The 20,228-nt window shown below is 42.1% G+C and overlaps 1 protein-coding gene across 3 annotated transcripts in view; it reads right to left on the bottom strand.

Moving 5' to 3' along the window:
- Nucleotides 1–1,664: 1,664 nt before the first annotated feature.
- The window catches only part of AGXT2 (alanine--glyoxylate aminotransferase 2), a 48,172-nt gene continuing 29,608 nt past the window's right edge, over nt 1,665–20,228 (bottom strand). For 2 of the 3 annotated variants that reach the window (XM_082453807.1, XM_082453808.1), the window contains exons 10-14: nt 14,136–14,268; nt 12,615–12,706; nt 11,089–11,238; nt 6,740–6,838; nt 1,665–2,333 (exon numbers count right to left, since the gene is read on the bottom strand). In XM_082453807.1, the coding sequence (XP_082309933.1) occupies nt 2,226–2,333; nt 6,740–6,838; nt 11,089–11,238; nt 12,615–12,706; nt 14,136–14,268 (582 nt within the window). In that variant the 3' untranslated portion in view covers nt 1,665–2,225. The remainder of the gene's footprint in view (nt 2,334–6,739; nt 6,839–11,088; nt 11,239–12,614; nt 12,707–14,135; nt 14,269–20,228) is intronic. The other variant, XM_082453809.1, reaches the window with a different exon arrangement.

The raw sequence follows: 20,228 nt of genomic DNA, 5'->3' as shown, positions 1-20,228 counted from the left end.
TGTTAGAAATGTTGAATTTGAAGTGTCCTTGTGACATCCAAATGAAGGTGGCCAGACAGTTAGAACCTTGGAGCTGGGGTTCAGCAAAAAGTTTGAGACTGAAGATGAATATTTGCAAGTCATCAGTATGTCAAGATAGGGGAAATCTCCTAAGTGGATGAGGTTGCCCATAGGGAGAGAGTCTAGCATGGAGGAAGAGATGGCCCAGGACAGAACCCTGTCGTGGAGGAGTTGCCAGGGGAGACTACGAAGGTGCCATCTGAGATAAAAGGACCACATTGCAGAAGCCGAGGGAATCAACTCAAGAAGGAGCAGTTGTTTAGAAAGAACATTCAAAGGAAACGTTAAGTTTTGCCCATAAGGAAGTCACTGGTGGCCTTTTGAGAAGGCAGTTGTCAAGGAACGAGAGGCCAGAATGGGGTCTTAGTTGTTGAGGCATGAACGGGAAGCAAGGAAGCATACAGGAGCACAAAGGCTGCTCTTGGGAGACTCTGTAGTGAAGGAAAGAAGGGAAATGTGGCTTGAAAGGAAGAAATTGCTATTTGCATAGTTCTCTAGTTTGCAAGCACTTTTCCATCTGTTAGGCTACTTGATTCCCAGGACAACTCAGGAGGTAGGAAGGGCAAGTATTGATCTGCCTGGCAACAAAATGAGGTTAAAAAAATATTAAAAGTCTTGCCCAAGGTCATCTGTACCAAATAAATGGGAGAACTGAGTTTAGAATTCAGGTTATTTGGCTCGTAATCCAATCATCTTTCCACTGCGCCCAAACAGAGCATTTCTAAAGTGTTTGCTCTATTCGGATATTGGATACTAGAGGGCATTAAACTCCTTCTTATAGGGGTTTTGATCTTATCTGGGAGGCAATGGGGAGCCACCGGAAGGTTTTGTGCAAGAGAAGGACATGTTTAAGTCAACGCCCGAGGGAGACAAATCGGGCAGTGAGGTGTGGGTTATCTTAGTGGAACTGACACCTCGGGGTAAACCATTAGGAGGTGGCTTCAAACCGGGACACAGCTTAAATAAACATCAAATTACATGCTGAGAAAGTTACTTCTTATTCAGTTCTGTGCATCTTCTTCTGTTTGTGTTAAGGAGAGGGACTCAGCTTGCCAGTATCTTTTTACACTCCTCAAACACTCTGTAAGCTCTTTTTTTCCCCCTAAACTCCCTTTTGAACAAAGAGAGAACAAGCCTCAGGCTGCGAACATCTTCAAGAAACTGTATTTTGCTAGACCTGAATTGCATCGCTTTGTGTTCACTCTATTTTATGAGCACTTTCCAGTTGTGACAAGTAGTACTGATTTCTCATCTATTATAATGATAGAAACGTTACTATCAAATACATCTAAGTGAAAAATGTCAGATTAAGGAAAAATATTAAGTCAATTTTAAGACAAAGAGTGCATACATATGGGAAAGAAGCACTATGAATGTGCATTCTAATGAGTATAAAGTTTGGGAACTTCTGGTCTTGGAGACTATTATAATAGGAGTAATGAGAATTTAGTCCAGGGTGGGATGATGGCAGTGGAAACAAAGGAGGCTCTGATAGACATTTTAGGGGAGTTAAAAGAGAGGACAGTTATCTACGTGGGGTATTTTCTGCATCATTTCCCAGGATGCTTGTGGCTGCAATAAGAGAAAACTTAAATGAAAAAGGCTTGTGCAATGCACTGATTTTATTTTCTCAGATAACAAGAAGCCCCAAGGTAAGGGGACTCCAGGATTGGTTAGATCAGTTGCCCATTGACATCACTAAGGACTCAGCTTCGCTCCACCTTCCAACCTCAGCAAATAAGCTTTGTCCTCAGGGCCGCAAAGTGGCTGACGGTGGTTGGAGCAGTCCTATCGTGACATCTGATGCTTCAATGCAAGACGAACACATCTCTTCCAGAGATGAAGAAACCTTTTCCTGAAGGCACCTCCACCAAAAGATTTTCCTGCAGGAATCATGTCACATATCAGGTGTAAACATTCACCGCAAAGGAGGATAAAATTAGCATAACTAATCTAGACTAATTAGGATTTATTCTCTGAGCTAGGGATACAGATCCTTTCCTGAGGGATGGCTTTCTCAAGGTAACAGGGGCTCCGTTAACAAATACGGCTGGTAGGCAGTCAACCATTTACAACTTTTACCAGTGGTTCTGAAATTTCTCAAATTAACCCTTGAACATAAGTGGGAAGTTCTTGAGGCTTGTGGTTCTTTATTTTCAAAAAAATTATTTGGCTTGGCTCTCCATGTGTTGGATTAAGGCAGAACGGAATACTTCCACTGCAAAATCAACTTCTGGTTTAGTGATGCACATCGAGGGTGCGATGCGGAATGTCTGAGGAGATAAAGGAAAATAGAGCAACGGATCATCATAGAATCAACTACGACTTCAAGGAAATGCACTAGGTTAAGAATCCAACACCTTGTTTTCATGGCATTCCTTATATTTCCCTGAAGGGTTCGTCTCCTCCCTCCCCAGTGCTGTATCCAGGCCATTCATCCTCTAGTCTCAGAAACTCTGGTACCATCCGCTCGGCCCCTTTTCCTTTTTGTCACCTGCTGACCTCCAGGTCCTTCCAACACCTCCACTGAGGTCTTAGGCCTCTATCTAGCCTCCGTTTCTGCCATCACCGAGGTTGCCTTCTGTGTCCCTGTGTGCAACCCAACAAACTAGCGTCTCAGTTTCTTGATCGCCACAACTCCCGGAACCTTCATCTGCGCTCCTCTGCACCCACTCACGCCCCAGGCCAGCACCACCAGCCTCCTCTTCACTAGGAATTCTTCCATTTCTGACCCCACTGCATCCGCCCTTCCCATGAACACTTCAGTCTCCTCCCTCCACGATCTTCAAGTGTGTCACCCCCCTCAGATCTCATCCTCCTCTTCCTACCCAGCTTGGAGCACAGGGTTGAGGATATGAACCCCTCTCTCACCTTCCCCCTCACTTTGCTTGCCTTCCTCCCCTTCCGCTGCTGCACACACACAGCAAAGTCCCAGGTCCGATCAAAGCTATAACAGAACTGTTTTGCTCCCACACAGAGAGCTGAGAAGCGGTAAAGAAAATCCCACCGCTGGTGGACAGACATCACAGGAAATGCAGGGTCCTACTTCTGCTGGTGTCCTAAACGTTCAGGCCCTCTCTCCTTTGCCACTCTAATTCCCATTCCTCTCAATTTCCTCACTCAGTTCCTACACCCCTCACTCTGTTTCATAGACAATCTTGCCTCATGCCCCTCAGAAGCTGTCAAGCAAGACCTTTCTATAAACTTGCTTGCTCCCACGTGCATTCTTATATCCTAGCCTGAAGGTTCAAGGAACAAACCGTCTACGATTCGACTCCGAATTTTCTACCTGTGCCTTTGGCCCTTGCTTCTCCCATCACCTTCCCTCCAGGAAACACCCCTGCATTCTCTCGCATCTTCACCTTCTCTTCAAATTCCCCTCAGCCTATAAACAAGCAGGCTTACAGCTCTCATAATCTAAATCCAAGCCACACATAAAACCACAGATAATAGCCAGAACATGGAAGCAACCTAAGCGTCCATCAACAGATGAATGGATAAAGAAGATGTAGCACATATATGCAATGGAATATTACTCAGCCATAAAAAGAAATGAAATTAAGTTATTTGTAGTGAGATGGATGGACCTAGAGTCTGTCATACAGAGTGAAGTAAGTCAGAAAGAGAAAAACAAATACTGTATGCTAACACATATATATGGAATCTAAGAAAAAAAAAAAGGTCATGAAGAGCATAGGGGTAAGATGGGAATAAAGATGCAGGCCTACTAGAGAATGGACTTGAGGACACGGGGAGGGGGAAGGGTAAGCTGTGACAAAGTGAGAGAGTGGCACGGACATATATACACTACCAAATGTAAAATAGATAGCTAGTGGGAAGCAACCACATAGCATAGGGAGATCAGCTTGGTGCTTTGTGACCACCTAGAGGGGTGGGATAGGGAGGGTGGGAGGGAGGGAGAGGCAAGAGGGAAGAGATATGGGAACATATGTATATGTATAACTGATTCACTTTGTTATAAAGCAGAAACTAACACACCATTGTAAAGCAATTATACTCCAATAAAGATGTTAAAAAAAAAAACAAACCACAGATAAAAATGTGTTGACCCTCCTGGTCTCTTCCAGCTACCATACATATACTATCCTTCCTTTTATCAAACTTATAAAAATAAAAAGACTGGTTGATGCTCTTGGCCATTACTTTCCACTCTGCCTTCCCTCTATTCACATCTCAACGCACTGCAGCTTGGCTTCTGTCCCATCAGCCTTCTGGCCCCACTCTGGCTAAAGCTGCCAGTCGGCTGCTAAGCGTGGAATCCAGTGGGCACGTTCCAGCCCTTAGCCTTTCTGGCCTTCTCTTCTGCATTTGGCACTTCTGTCGCTCCCCCTTCCAGAACCTCCCCACTCTCTTGCTTCCATGACTCCGCACCCTCCTAGCTCTCCTCACAGCTCTCCACACGTTTTGTGTCTCCATCTGGGTACCTCTTCTTCCACCTGCCCTTTAAAAGTTGACGTGACCCAGGCGTCTATCCTCATCTCTCTGTATTTCGCATCTAGACTCCCTTCCCAGGAGATTTCCTCCTCTCCCCACTTCTATGCTGATGACCCCCAAATCGTGATCCTCACCTCGATTCTTTCCTCTGAGCTACAGACTTGTCTATAGATAGAAAGGGACCAAGTTCAAAGCTGCACTCATCCTTTTATACCCAAGTCCTGGGCATTTCACAGCCAGATTGCTCTCTGGATGTCTCCTCTATCCCTACGGCTGCTGTTCAAGTTCAGACAGCATCATTAGCTCCCACCTGTACTCCCGGCCTCCAGTCTTGTTCCCTCGGGTTTACTCTCCTCCGAGGACAGATTCAGAAATCAGACTGCCTGAATTTGGATCCTGGTTCTGCCACTTACTAACTGTGTGACTTGGGCAATTTACTTAGCCTCTCTGTGCCTCTTTTTCTTCATCTGTAAAATAAGGATAAGAGTACTTGTTCCATAGGCGTGTTGAGAGCATTAAATGAGTGAACATATGCAAAGCATTTAGAACAGTGTACGCTATCCCTTCGTATGGTTATCGGCAAGCATACTAGACTGTATCATCATTTTCTGTTTAAGTCTTTCTCCTCTGCCAGTTCCATGGAGGGAGGGACAGATCTTATTTCTCACTGTAGCTCTAGCATCCAGCCAAGCAGTGGCTGCTTAGGACTCAAGTGTGTTCCGGATAACTAAGGACTAACTAAGCAAGTAAACAATAAATTGTTCTCTGTCTTTATAAGTAGCCTGTCTTAGGATTTTGAATCATTAACTTACTCTGTCTGATTCATATAGAAAAATATCCGGGACCAGGACTAGAAAAAACTCAGCATTTCCCAGCAAAAGCGCTCATTCTGGTTTTGTTTCTATGGTTTGGTTTGGGCTGGAAGAGCTTTCAGTCTATTTGTTCACAGGCTGAGGGGAAGTTGAAAAAAACTGCAGAAACAAGAGAACACAGACCTGTTTCCCTAAGTGGAGGGAGTGTGGAGGGTCAAGAGCACGGAGAGACGTCTCGTTCTCTAACCTTTAGGAAAGGAGGTGGGAACTGGCTCGGGGGACAGATGAGCTTCTATAGGGATCTTGCCTAATGGCTTCCATTTTCTCTGAGAAGCACCAGGCGAGGGTGTTCGCTGAAATCAAGTGAGAGGCAGCAGTGAAGCAGGGAAACTAGGAAGAATGACGCATGTTTAAAACGGGAGAGAAGGATGCCAAAGGCCAAGAACAAATTAGGGGAGGAGTAGGAGTGAGCTTACATCTTAAATCTCTGCCCCGGAGCGAATCCCTGGAGAGGGTCCTGCTGGTGTGAGGGATGGAGGGGCAGATCACTTTACAGTAGCAGCCCATGCCCACGGCAGGGCCACACCAGGGTCCCGACTGTGGGGCTTGTGCTTGGCTTTCCCAGGAAGGGGGCAGGGAGAGCTTGTTCTCTGCCTCTGCCAGCCTGAGAGTGAAGGGCACTGGGAGTGGCTGATTTTGAGTTCTGCATTAGGGACCTGGCCAGGGTGGTCCCCACCTCCCCTGCAGGGCCACCTGGGCCTGCCAGCACTATGACGTTGCTCCTGGCCACGTTGCTTAGTGGCCACAGCGGCCACTAAGGCTTAGCAGGCTTGCGGGTCACAGAGTCAGAGCCCAGGGCTGAGTTAAAAAAGACTAGGATTGTGCTTTCAGAGGTTAGAACTAATGCACACGTGAGACAAACTGGTTACGCATGACTGGTACGACAGTATTATGACCTGTCCTGTAAGTCCTCTGCTTTGTCTGTGCAGCTTTTTTCTGCCTCCTTAGACTGTCCTCTGGGTATATTCCCCGCCGAACCGCGGTAACCAAACCATTTCACACAGCGCCCTCTAGTGGCCCGAGGGCTTCACTGTCCCTTTTTTTTTTTGATAGGAAAACTTTAACATCTTTATTGGAGTATAATTGCTTTACAATGGTGTGTTAGTTTCTGCTTTATAACAAAGTGAATCAGTTATACATATACATATATTCCCATCTCTCTTCCCTCTTGCGTCTCCCTCCCTCCACCCTCCCTATCCCACCCCTCTAGGTGGTCACAAAACGTCTGAGCACTAAGCCTAGAGGAAGCGGAACTGGGTCCCCTAGCATTGAGGTGAAGAAAAGGGACCAGCACTGGGACCTCAGGGAGATGCCTACCTAAAGTGATAGGTAAAGGCCAGCCTTCTCGTTACCTGAGAAAAAGTGCCACCCCGGCCAATCAAAAGCCCCATGCGTTTGCAGTCCTGGTGGATTTGATTTACTTCTTCACGGGGAAGAGGCTGGCGGCTGGTCTGTAAATACATTTAAAAAATATTTGGCATTTGAATGATTCAAGACATTATTTCTAAGAGGAATAAAAAGCAACTCAAGCAATCAATGCTCTTCTCTCCCTCTCAACCTGTCTCCCCCTGTAATTGAATAAAGCTATTAATTGCTGAATTGGATTTCTTTCTGGGAGGTGTTATTGAAAATATTTGTTTTTATCCCAGTTCATCCCAAATTCCCAAAGACAAGATGAAGGGGAATGCGGACCGTCAGTGAATCTTGGCTCTGCAGTTGGTTACCCTGGGAGCTTGGTTCTTTAATAGCCGTATTTGGAGTTTGCTTTATTTATGTGGAAATTGTCCTCAGCCCTGCACTTTGTTTTGTCCATGTACAAAATTCATTTCAAAAAGTCCAGGAAATGGCTCTGAAGTTGCACAAGGGCACAAACGGTCCAAGCTTTCTCTGGGCCATAGTATGGCCTGGGCAACTGGGGTGGGGCTGTTTGTCCTCTTCTTCCCTGCTTGTGGAATTTGCTCTTTCTCACCCAAGACTTAATCCTCCAGGGTCAGGAAAGGTAAGCTCTCTGGAGCCTAGAGGCTGTTTCAGGTCACTTGGCATCTGAAGGTGGTCCCTTCCTGTGGGCCCAGGTATTCTAGTACCCTTTTGATGACACTGGGCTGGGGACTTCTGAGTCTGTGAGCACAAATGCTCCAACTAGTCTGTTGTGAAGCTTTAAGATAAAGAAAACACTATTCAAACTTTCCCACTACTAGATAATGGAGGACCAGGATGGGGAAAAGACCAGCATTTCCTCACTGATCCTAAAATGTCATCCTCCTTGCCCCTGATGTTCTCATGAGGAAAGACTAAAACACAACAATATAATTTAGGGCTAAACTGTGAAAGCTGGAAAGAAGTCAAATATGGTTTGGGGGACGAGAGGTCAGAGGTCAGAAAGGGTTCCTCAGGGGCAGTTGGGTTGGTGGGCCTTGGTGGCTATCAAGGGTCTGGAGAGGTGGACTTTGTTTGGCTTCAGCCTGGTCTGGGCCAGCACCCTCCCTGCTCCTTTGTCCATTTTATTACCCCCTGGCCTCAACTGCTATGACTAATTGAACATCTTGTAGGCATTCCGAAGAGAAAAGCACGGTCGGAAAAGCTAATGAGGCAAAGCCACAGGACAGCCTGCCCGGGCCCTGTGGTTGAGTCTAAGTCCCAACCACTCCATAATCAAGTGGGCATGTTCGTAACTAACCTCTTCTCAGGGATATAATGTAGCTTCGTGTTTATTTATTTATTTATTTATTGCCGTTTTTGAGGGATAAGTCTTCATTTAAACAATTATACAAGTAATGCAGGGTTATTGGGAAAAACTCCTGAAAATGATATGGAAATGCACTAAGTAAAAATGAAACGTTTCCTCTTCTCCAATCCTACTCCTAGGGATACCACCTGTTGGTAATTTAGTGGGAACTAGACACTTTTTCTCCACATATACATACATTTAAATGCATATTTTAAAAAATGTCATACTTTGTAATGTTCTGCAATTTGCTTTGAACAAATTACAATGTATCCAGAACATCTTTCCATGTCAGTGTATTTGGACCTAGTCTTCTTTTTTTTTTTTAATTTTATTTAGTTATTTTATTTCTTTTTGGCCGTGTCGGGTCTTAGTTGCAGCACTCAGGATCTTCCTTTAAGGCTCCCAGGCTCTTCGTTGTGGTGCACGACTTCCCTCTAGTTGTGGCTTGGGGGTTTTCTCTCTGTAGTTGTGGCATGTGGGCTCCAGAGTGCATGCGCTCTGTAGTTTGTGGCACGCAGGCTCTCTAGTTGAGACACGCGAGCTCAGTAGTTGTGGCTCACGGGCTTAGCTGCCCCGCAGCATGTGGGATCTTAGTTCCCTGACCAAGGATCGAACCTGTGTCCTCTGCATTGTAAGGCGGATTCTTTACCACTGGACCACCAGGGAAGTCCCTGGACCTAGTCTCCTTAAAGATTACCTAGTATTTTGTTGTTTGTTGGTAGAGCAATTTGTTTAATCTCTTATTTTTGGACATTTATGTTATTTTCAATTTTTGTTTATGATCATAAGCAATGCTGCAAACATCCTCGCTCATTTATATCTTTACACACTTCTGTGAATATTTCTTTAGGATACATCACTCTAAGTGGAATGGCTAGGTCAAAATGTATACATTTAAAATTTTGATAGATACAGACAAATTTCTGTCCAAAGGGCTGTATCCAATTCACATCCTTACTAACTGCTCATGGGAGTTTTGATTCTGGGTTACACTGTATAGCATTAAAGCCAAGTTCTGAGCTGTTTTAATTACATGAATGTGGTCTGAAGTGTTGCAGGGGCCGGAAATCAATCAACAAACATGGATAAAGCACTCACCATCTGTGTATTTCCTGGCCTCAAAAGCATACAGTTTATTTAGGAAAAGAAGGTATTTATACATGAAAACCGAGTCAACAAATACATGATTTGAAAGAGCCTTTCAAAGGAGCTCTTTAGACAGTGAGTGTGAGAGAGATTCTCTGAAGGCTGCAGCCCCTTATATGGGAGAAGCAAAGGCAAGCTTCAGGAGGAGATGTGGTGAAGAGTTGGATCTTGAAAAGGCCTAGGATTCCCATAGCTAGAGACAGAGAGGAAAGTACTGTATTCTATGCTTAGGGAAAAGTTTGAACGATATTTGGATGTAGGAAAGTGAACGGTATTGAGGGGACAATGAATAGAATTAAGGAATGGAGACGCTCTTTCAGAGCCCATGCTTAAAACTACTGAAGGGCAGAGGGAAGAGAAAAAGAGCTCATTCTATACATACTATTTTATAGCCTGCTTAATTTTTTCCATAATACAGTTTGTACATCTTTCCATGTCACATGTATTTCTATGCCATGTAGTATGGATGTACCATCCTTTAGCTTGTTCGGTATCAATGGGATTCTGATGTTTTACCAAGACATCTCTGTTCACACGTCTTGGAGTACACAGAAGTTGGCTTTGGATTAGTGGGAAAGGGACGAATGCCTCCTCTTTCACTGGGCTTTCTTTGGTGGAGTCTGGGCTTTGAGGCATCTAGGTATCCTCGAGGGACCTCTTGTTGGGGGGACTGGAATGGACTCTTCTGAGCCTTAAAACAGCCCTTGATGGAGCCCCAAGCTGAAGGTAAGTATGTTACGGCCTGTGAGCCAGAGGGCCTAGTCTCATGTTACTCTTATTTTCCTGTTGTCTTCCCTTAGCTTTCAAATCTGGTTCAAACGTTCCAGCTTTTCACAGGCTCTGCGGTGTGGTACTAATGGGAGAGTGTTATATCCACGGTCTAGTCTGAATATTGGGAGAACTGAACACAGTCCTTCTAAACTAGGGTGGTGTGATGAGAGCAAACAGCAAGAAGTCACCCACGGATAAGAATTAGGGTGAAGGGGCTGGTCTGACTATTCCTTCCTGTGCCAAGATTCCCCTGCTGTCACTCCCCTCAGAGGATCTAGATTTTGCATTTATAGAGGATTGGGACAATTTCCTAATGACGTGGGCCCCAGGGGCAGCAGTAACAACAGTGGGAAAGATTTGAGAAACACGGCAAAGAAAGAATCAATAAAACTTGACGTTAGAAATAAGGAGAGGGAAGGAGTCACAGATTATCTTGTGGTTTTGAGGCTAGGGAATTGGGAGAACAGTGGAGGGTGTAAAACAGACACAGTGACCTTGGGAAGAATCACTGGCTTAAGGGAAATGCTAAGTTCAATTGTCATATCGAGTTTGAGGTCACCTTGCGGTAGGTCATCAGAAAGTCACATTCCGCCCTTGTTACTTGGGAGATTGAAGTCCATTCACAAACAAACAAACAAATGCAAAACCCTATAAATCTTTAACACTCTCACCCCAAACCAACACCACAACCTTCTCCTGGCCCTTCCCCCTTACTTCCGCTAGCTCTCTGGCCCCCTGCCCCTCCCCCAATAATTTCCTCCCTTCCTTATATTTCTAATTCAAAATATTCAGTCATTACCATTGCTCTTTGCCTAGTCTGGCAAGAATAACATCAGCTCCCTTTTGCAAATGCTCTTCTGCACTCTAGAACTCTCGATGATCAGCTAGCCTGTCCTTCATACTCAACACTCCCTACTCATCTCTAATGAGCTTTGCTGAGTCTTGCTGTCCTTGTGTGCTCTCTTCCTGAGAATGAATGAGCTTGTAGCTGAGGCTTCCTACTTTAACTCTTGCTGCCCCCGCGAACCTGCAGAGAGAACAGCGATCACAACCTACCTTATCCTTCACCATCTCTATTCCTATCATGAGGCCTTTGCCTCGGACGTCTCCAACGATTTCAAATTCATCCCGCAGCTTGGCAAACTTCAGTAACATATAGGTGCCAACTTCCTGGCTGTTTTCTTGTAGATTTTCTTCTTTAATCACCTGTTGAGAGAAAGCCCCAAATGACCTTGCATTAAAAAAGTTTTAAAATGGACTGAGAAACATGGAGAAATAAATGTATGTGACCCTCTTTACAAAAACTTGACCAGACAAATGGAACCCAAAGTCTAGTACGGCCATACCTTGTCCTACAAAAAGATCTGCTGTAGGGAGAAAAAAATTCTTGGTAGAGGGGATGCCTCCCCCCTACCCTCCTCATCTTCAGGGGTGGGTAAAAATTTAGGAAAAAATAAAAGAGACGTCTCAGTGTTGAGCTTTTTGTGGGCCCAGAGTCAGGGCACCTGAGATATATATTCAATAAAAGGATTTTCACCTACTTCCACTCATAGCAGAGACCTGTGATTCCTGACCAAACACAAGGAGTATACTACATTTATAACCAGCTGATAATAACTGCATGACTCCAGGCAGAACCTGATGTTTTTAAGACCTACTTGTTCACCTAAATCCTCTCTATCTGTTAAATTGGTTGAGGTGACACAGCACTTAAAAAATGTAAGCTGGCAATGTCTACAGAATGAAATAAATGAAACATCCTACCTACACTTTCTCATTTTGAGATTTAATCACATTGAAGATACTTTTTAATTTGCAAGGGCAGCTTTTACTTACTTATTTTTATTGAAAAATAGTTTTAAATTTAATTTTTTTGAATAAGTGAATCATGTACCTTGTTCAAACATCAGAAAGTACAGAAGCGTAGAGTAGAATGAGCCTCACTGATCCCTATTCCCCAGCCACCAAGTTTCCTTCCCCACAAACAACCATTGTTATTAATTTCTTGGACATTCTTCCAGAAATACGTTACACTTTTAAGCAAACGCTATTATGCATATAAGCAAGGGCATTTAAAAAATCTTTTCAACAGATGAGACCCCAGGCAAAATCAATGGCCTGGGGCTGAACCACAGCTGAATCACCTAGTTGGAATTGCATAGAACTCACTTGCTCTTTACTCTTTTAATTTATAACAGTACAACAAAAATAAGGAAACGTATACAAGACAGGACCAAAATTAAACTGAAATCAAGGATAGCCATTGGTAACTATCCATAAAATACCACTCAAATGACAAAGAAATTTCAGTGCTACCAGCTAGCTAGGGAAATTCTTATATTTCCCATGTGTGTGAGGTTTATTACATATTATTTCATATCCAATACTTGAAGCACTCACAGTAGATCTTAAAAAGAGGGGAGGGGGCAGAATAATAACTGGAAATCTAACTTAAATTCATGGACTAGGAATTAACTCTTCACTTTAGTCATGAAATGTGATAGAGTTCTGATAATGTGTGTGTGGTTTTGAAGTAGTCGTTTGGTGAAATGAGTGATGTTGATGCGGTTGCTGGAAAGTACCTCAAGCACTGATGATCCAATGGCGCAGGCCATGGGGTTCCCTCCGAAGGTATTGAAGTGAAGCAGGCGTTTAGCCAAAGACTTGGCAATCTCTGGGGAGGATGGAGAATAAAAGTGGATAAAGGGTGACACATTCCTATCTATAATCTCCCATCATGCATTTGGATTATATTTACCTTCATGTTGTATATGTATGTGTAATATATTTCATGGCGTCCAATTCATTCTTCACTCACCAGATAGTGGATGTTATGGTTGGAATTGTTTCTCTTCCCTCCCCCACCCCAGTTCATACGTTGAAGCCCTAACCCCCAATGTGACTGTAATTGAAGGCAGGGCCTTTAGGGAGGTAATTAAGGTCATAAGGGTGGGGCCCTAATCCAATAGGACTGGTATTCTCCTAAGAAGAAGAGACATCAGAGCCCTTTCTAGCTGTGGAAAAGGACATGTGAGGACACAGCACGAAGGTGTTCATCTGCAAGAGAGATCTCACCAAAAACCAACTCTGCTCATACCTTGATCTTGGATTTCAGCCTCTAGAACTGTGAGAGAATAAGCCCAAGCTGACTAATACAGTGGATAAGGAAAAATTGCTTATTTATTCAATGAGAAGTTTAATAATAAAAATCTTTAATGTGTTGGATGAATTGAAAAGTACTTTAAAACTTGATTTATGGGAACTTACATGGAACCTTCATTAGCTAAGCCTTTTTTCTATATTCCACTCTTGGGACTAAGAAGGAAATATTTTTTAAAAAATCTCATATCAAGGATTTCATAATATAATTTCAAGATTGCTTCAGGGTTAGTATATATTCGGTTCATTATACTTCACCTTCTATATCCACATTTTAGTACCTTTCTTCGTTCAGTAAAAACACTGAGATATTACAAGGCACTTAATTATCCTTTGGAGCCTCTCAAGTATGCTTATTATTGGTGGGAAAAACAAATGAAATAATTTTAAGATTTTCAACACTAAATGGTTCATAAAATTCTTTTCTGTAAAACCTGACTAAAATGGGAAATACAGGTAATTCTAATGTTCATTTTATAGAATGTTCTAGCTAAGTGAGATTGTATTGTCTTTAGCTGTTTTTGATGATCAACAGAGAAAACTATCACTTGGACCTTGAGTCTATAGCTTATTGGTGTGGCAAGACTAGGTCAGGGTGTCCTTCAAGAATATGATTCCCTTGGAAACTTCAGCACTGGCTTCAGGTTGTTTAGCAAGGATCTCTTGTGTTGGTTTTGTTTTTGTGGCATGTTTGCCTAGACCTTGTCAGTAGAGTAGAACCCTGCATTTCATTGTGGGTCTGGGAGAATTAGTCTTCTCTACAGCAAGAGCAAAAAGGGCTGGTTTTCTTCTATCTCTTCCACCATCTGGCAGACAGTTTCCCTTTTTCATTGTTTGGGAATCCCGTCACTGTCTCTAGCCCACACAAGTTCCAATACACATGTTTTCTACCATTGCTGATGCAGGAGACCCAGAAGCAGACACAAACTGCCTGTAGTTCCTACCTGGAGTTGTCACAACTGCTGCCATGGGAAAGCCATTCCCAATCCCTTTAGCCATGGTGACAATATCCGGCAGGACTCCATGCGTTTGGAAGCCCCAGAAGTGAGAACCCAACCTTCCAAATCCTGTCTGCACCTGTGAAAACAAGTCCCAAATAATTGGAAACCAGTCCCAAATCATTGGAAACCTTTCAAAGAAATGTTGGTTTTTTCTTGACTCTCTGGTCTCTTCTCTTTCCTCCTCTTCCATCTCCTCCTCCTTCCCAACATCATCATCATCATCAGTCATCGTCATCACCATCCTCGTACTACTATGGAGAAAGCACTTGTTCTGTGCCTGACCTTTTAGGCACCAAAAGCCAGTTACTAGCATTGTGTGATTCTAGACATGTTTTTTAACTCTTCTGAATCCATGTTAACTCTGTTGAGTGGAAACAATAGCAATACCTCACAGGGCTGCTGTGAGGGTCATATAAATAATGCATGTGAAAAAGGTCATTGTGATTAGCAATCCTTGATAAGGATCTCCTGTGTGTAAGGCTGCGTCTGGCCCAGGCTGGATGAAGCAGGAGTTACAGTCAGCAAATTGGCGCTGGGGTGCCCACCACCCAGCCCAGACAGGCTGGTCATCCCCTTCCCTGTGATTTCTTTCTCCTCCTGAGAATTAATCATGAGGAGGACCCAGCTGAGTCAGTTAAGTCAGGATGGAACTAAGTTGAACTTAGTTGTTTTGTGCATGCTGTTTCCTCTTTCTAGAAAGCCCTCTCCCCGCTTCTTCATCTCACTAACTCCTCTTCTCCTTCAAAACACAGTTTCATCATTATTTGGGCTAGGAAGAGTCTCCTGAGCCCCACTAGGGCCCCCACTCAAGGCACCTAAGCTGCCGTCAGAACCTCTCACCTTGGACTATTATCACCAGCATACATGTATCTTATTTTTCTCTTTATCCACAATACCTAGCAGAGTGCCTGATAAAAGTAGACACTTAGTGTTTGTAGAATGGATAAAAAAGTGGCAGAAGTGCCTAAGTGAATAAAGCCACACAAACATTTCCATGCAAATTTTCACCAGAGCCTTTTTGGTGAAGGTTCCTTGATCTCCTTCTGGTTCTCAGTCTCCTGGGCTGTCTGTCTATCTCTCTCTCTACACATACACACATTGCAGGTCTGGAGTAGAGGTGTGGGCACTTGAAGTTGATTCTGAAATGCACTTGAAAGAGCAAGGGTCCTTCTCAGTCTTCCTGATTATTTTCTTGCTCTCTCCAGGGTGCTGCTGCAAAGGCAGATATTGGGGGTTACAATTAGATGAGAGTGAACAACATAGGAGAAGAACTTAGACGTGGGAGTCAGACAGACATGGGCTTGAATCCTGGGTCTCCGACTTCCTAGTTACGGGCCTCTGGACAAGCTGATGAATTTGTCCAAATGAGATAACGTAGGAAGAGTTCATGGCAAATCCATCCATTTTGCCTCTCTGCCTATCTTCATTTTTCACTTCATCTATCAAAGTACCATCAATAAATGGTGAAAGATCAGACTGCTTGGACAACACGTGAAATTATGTAGGACCATAAACCCTGTTTAGCCACCTAGGAAGTATCAGTTCCATAGAATCTTTTAGTCGAACAGAGATGATTCATTCTAAGGTTCTTAAACTCAAATGTCTTCAGGGATGAGGGGCATATCGTCTTGAGAGAAGCAGGCTGGGTCGACATCAATGAGTGGGGATGGAACTATGGGCGTGCACAACCTGCCTAAAAGCAGTGAATTTAAAATTTAAACCCAGCCCATGCCAGACCAGCAAAGACTGAGTGCCCATTGTGGTCCCAGCAGTGGCCTATTTTTATTCAAATTCCATATTCCTCATTTTAAAGAAGAGAAAGCCAAGGTTAGCTAATTAAGAAGACAGGTAAGATCACTGAGTGACAGCACTGGCCCCACACTCAGGATTTTGTTTTGCTTCCTCATTTTCTGCTATCTTTGTCTTTCTACACTGCTGTTCTCTCATTCTTTTTTTTTTTTTTATACAGCAGGTTCTTATTAGTCATCAATTTTATACACATCAGTGTATACTTCTCAATCCCAATCGCCCAATTCATCACACCACCACCCCCAGCCCCCGCCGCTTTCCCCCCTTGGTGGCCATACATTTGTTCTTTACATCTGTGTCTCAATTTCTGCCCTGCAAACCGGTTCATCTGTACCATTTTTCTAGGTTACACATATATGCTTTAATATACGATATTTGTTTTTTCTCTTTCTGACTTACTTCACTCTGTATGACAGTCTCTAGATCCATCCACGTCTCAACAAATGACCCAATTTCGTTCCTCTTTATGGCTGAGTAATATTCCATTGTATATATGTACCACAACTTCTTTATCCATTCATCTGTAGATGGGCATTTAGGTTGCTTCCATGACTTGGCTATTGTAAATAGTGCTGCAATGAACATTGGGGTGCATGTGTCTTTTTGAATTATGGTTTTCTCTGGGTATATGCCCAGTAGTGGGATTGCTGGGTCATATGGTAATTCTATTTTTAGTTTTTGAAGGAACCTCCATACTGTTCTCCATAGTGGCTGTATCAATGTACATTCCCACCAACAGTGCAAGAGGGTTCCCTTTTCTCCACACCCTCTCCAGCATTTGTTGTTTGCAGATTTTCTGATGATGCCCATTCTAACTGGTGTGAGGTGATACCTCATTGTAGTTTTGATTTGCATTTCTCTAATAATTAGTGATGTTGAGCAGCTTTTCATGTGCTTCTTGGCCATCTGTATGTCTTCTTTGGAGAAATGTCTATTTAGGTTTTCTGCCCATTTTTGGATTGGGTTGTTGGTTTTTTTGATATTGAGCTGCATGAGCTGTTTATATATTTTGGAGATTAATCCTTTGTCCGTTGATTCATTTGCAAATATTTTCTCCCATTCTGAAGGTTGTCTTTTCGTCTTGTTTATGGTTTCCTTTGCTGTGCAAAAGCTTTGAAGCTTCATTAGGTCCCATTGGTTTATTCTTGTTTTTATTTCCATTACTCTAGGAGATGGATCAAAAAAGATCTTGCTGTGATTTATGTCAAAGAGTGTTCTTCCTATGTTTTCCTCTAAAAGTTTTATAGTGTCTGGTCTTACATTTAGGTCTCGAATCCATTTTGAGTTTATTTTTGTGTATGGTGTTAGGGAGTGTTCTAATTTCATTCTTTTACATGTAGCTGTCCAGTTTTCCCAGCACCACTTATTGAAGAGACTGTCTTTTCTCCATTGTATATCCTTGCCTCCTTTGTCATAAATTAGTTGACCATAGGTGTGTGGGTTTATCTTTGGGCTTTCTATCTTGTTCCATTGATCTATGTTTCTGTTTTTGTGCCAGTAGCATATTGTCTTGATTACTGTAGCTTTATAGTATAGTCTGAAGTCAGGGAGTCTGATTCCTCCAGCTCCGTTTTTTTCCCTCAAGACTGCTTTGGCTATTCGGGGTCTTTTGTGTCTCCAAAGAAATTTTAAGATTTTTTTGTTCTAGTTCTGTAAAAAATGCCATTGGTAATTTGATAGGGATTGCACTGAATCTGTAGATTGCTTTGGGTAGTATAGTCATTTTCACAGTATTGATTCTTCCAATCCAAGAACATGGTATATCTCTCCATCTGTTGGCATCATCTTTAATTTCTTTCATCAGTGTCTTATAGTTCTCTGCATACAGGTCTTTTGTCTCCCTAGGTAGGTTTATTCCTAGGTATTTTATTCTTTTTTTGCAATGGTAAATTGGAGTGTTTCCTTAATTTCTCTTTCAGATTTTTCATCATTAGTGTATAGGAATGCAAGAGATTTCTGCGCATTAATTTTGTATCCTGCAACTTTACCAAATTCATTGATTAGCTCTAGTAGTTTTCTGGTGGCATCTTTAGGATTCTCTATGTATAGTATCATGTCATCTGCAAACAGTGACAGTTTTACTTCTTCTTTTCTGATTTATATTCCTTTTATTTCTTTTTCTTCTCTGATTGCCATAGCTAGGACTTCCAAAACTATGTTGAATAATAGTGATGAGAGTGGACATCCTTTTATTGTTCCTGATCTTAGAGGAAATGCTTTCAGTTTTTCACCATTGAGAATGATGTTTGCTGTGGGTTTGTCATATATGGCCTTTATTATGTTGAGGTAGGTTCCCTCTATGCCCACTTTCTGGAGAGTTTTTATCATAAATGGGTGTTGAATTTTGTCGAAAGGTTTTTCTGCATCTATTGAGATGATCATATGGTTTTTCTTCTTTAATTTGTTAATATGGTGTATCACCTTGATTGATTTGCATATATTGAAGAATCCTTGAATACCTGGGATAAATCCCACTTGATCATGGTATATGATCCTTTTAATGTGTTGTTGGATTGTGTTTGCTAGTATTTTGTTGAGGATTTTTGCATGTATATTCATCAGTGATATTGGTCTGTAATTTTCTTTTTTTGTAGTATCTTTGTCTGGTTTTGGTATCAGGGTGATGGTGGCCTTGTAGAATGAGTTTGGGAGTGTTCCTTCCTCCACAATTTTTTAGAAGGGTTTGAGAAGGATGGGTGTTAACTCTTCTCTAAATGCTTGATAGAATCCACCTGTGAAGCCATCTGGTCCTGGACTTTTGTTTGTTGGAAGATTTTTAATCACAGTTTCAATTTCATTACTTTTGATTGGTCTGTTCATATTTTCTATTTCTTCCTGGTTCAGTCTTGGAAGGTTATACCTTTCTAAGAATTGGTCCATTTCTTCCAGGTTGTCCATTTTATTGGCAGAGAGTTGCTCATAGTAGTCTCTTAGGATGCTTTGTATTTCTGCGGTGTCTGTTGTAACTTCTCCTTTTTCATTTCTAATTTTATTGATTTGAGTCCTCTCCCTCTTTTTCTTGATGAGTCTGGCTAATGGTTTATCAATTTTGTTTATCTTCTCAAAGAACCAGATTTTAGTTTTATTGATCTTTGTGATTGTTTTCTTTGTTTCTATTTCATTTATTTCTGCTCTGATCTTTATGATTTCTTTCCTTCTGCTAACTTTGGGTTTTGTTTGTTCTTCTTTCTCTAGTTCCTTTAGGTGTAAGGTTAGATTGTTTATTTGAGATTTTTCTTGTTTCTTGAGGTAGGCTTGTATAGCTATAAACTTCCTTTTTAGAACTGCTTTTGCTGCATCCCATAGGTTTTGGATCATCTAGTTTTCATTGTCATTTGTCTCTAGGTATTTTTTGATTTCCACAGTGATCTCTTGGTTATTTAGTAACGTATTGTTTAGCCTCCATGTGTTTGTGTTTTTTACGTTTTTTCCCTGTAATTCATTTCTAATCTCATAGCGTTGTGGTCAGAAAATATGCTTGATATGATTTCAATTTTCTTAAATATACTGAGGCTTGATTTGTGACCCAAGATGTGATCTATCCTGGGGAATGTTCTGTGCACACTTGAGAAGAAAGTGTAATCTGCTGTTTTTGGTTGGAATGTCTTATAGATATCACCTAAATCTATCTGGTCTATTGTGTCATTTAAAGCTCTGTTTCCTTATTTATTTTCATTTTGGATGATCTGTCCATTGGTGTAAATGAGGTGTTAAAGTTCCCCACTATTATTGTGTTACTGTCGATTTCCTCTTTTATAGCTGTTAGCAGTTGCCTTATGTATTGAGGTGCTCCTTTTGTTGGGTGCATATATATTTATAATTGTTATATCTTCTTCTTGGTTTGATCCCTTGATCATTATGTAGTGTCCTTCCTTGTTTCTTGTAACATTCTTTATTTTAAAGTCTATTTCATCTGATATGAGTATTGTTACTCCAGCTTTCTTTTGATTTCTATTTGCATGGAATATCTTTTTCCATTCCCTCACTTTCAGTCTGTATGTGTCCCTAGCTCTGAAGTGGGTCTCTTGTAGACAGCATATATATGGGTCTTGATTTTGTATCCATTCAGCAAGCCTGTGTCTTTTGGTTGCAACATTTAATCCATTCACGTTTAAGGTAATTATCAATATGTATATTCCTATGACCATTTTCTTAATTGTTTTGGGTTTGTTTTTGTAGGTCCTTTTCTTCTCTTGTGTTTCCCACTTAGAGAAGTTCCTTTAGCAT

This window comes from Balaenoptera physalus (genome assembly GCF_965194825.1).
Source record: "Balaenoptera physalus genome assembly, chromosome: 3".
Lineage (NCBI taxonomy): Eukaryota > Metazoa > Chordata > Mammalia > Artiodactyla > Balaenopteridae > Balaenoptera > Balaenoptera physalus.
The sequence above is the reverse complement of the archived record's forward strand: the minus strand, read 5'-3'. Positions and strand labels throughout refer to the sequence as shown.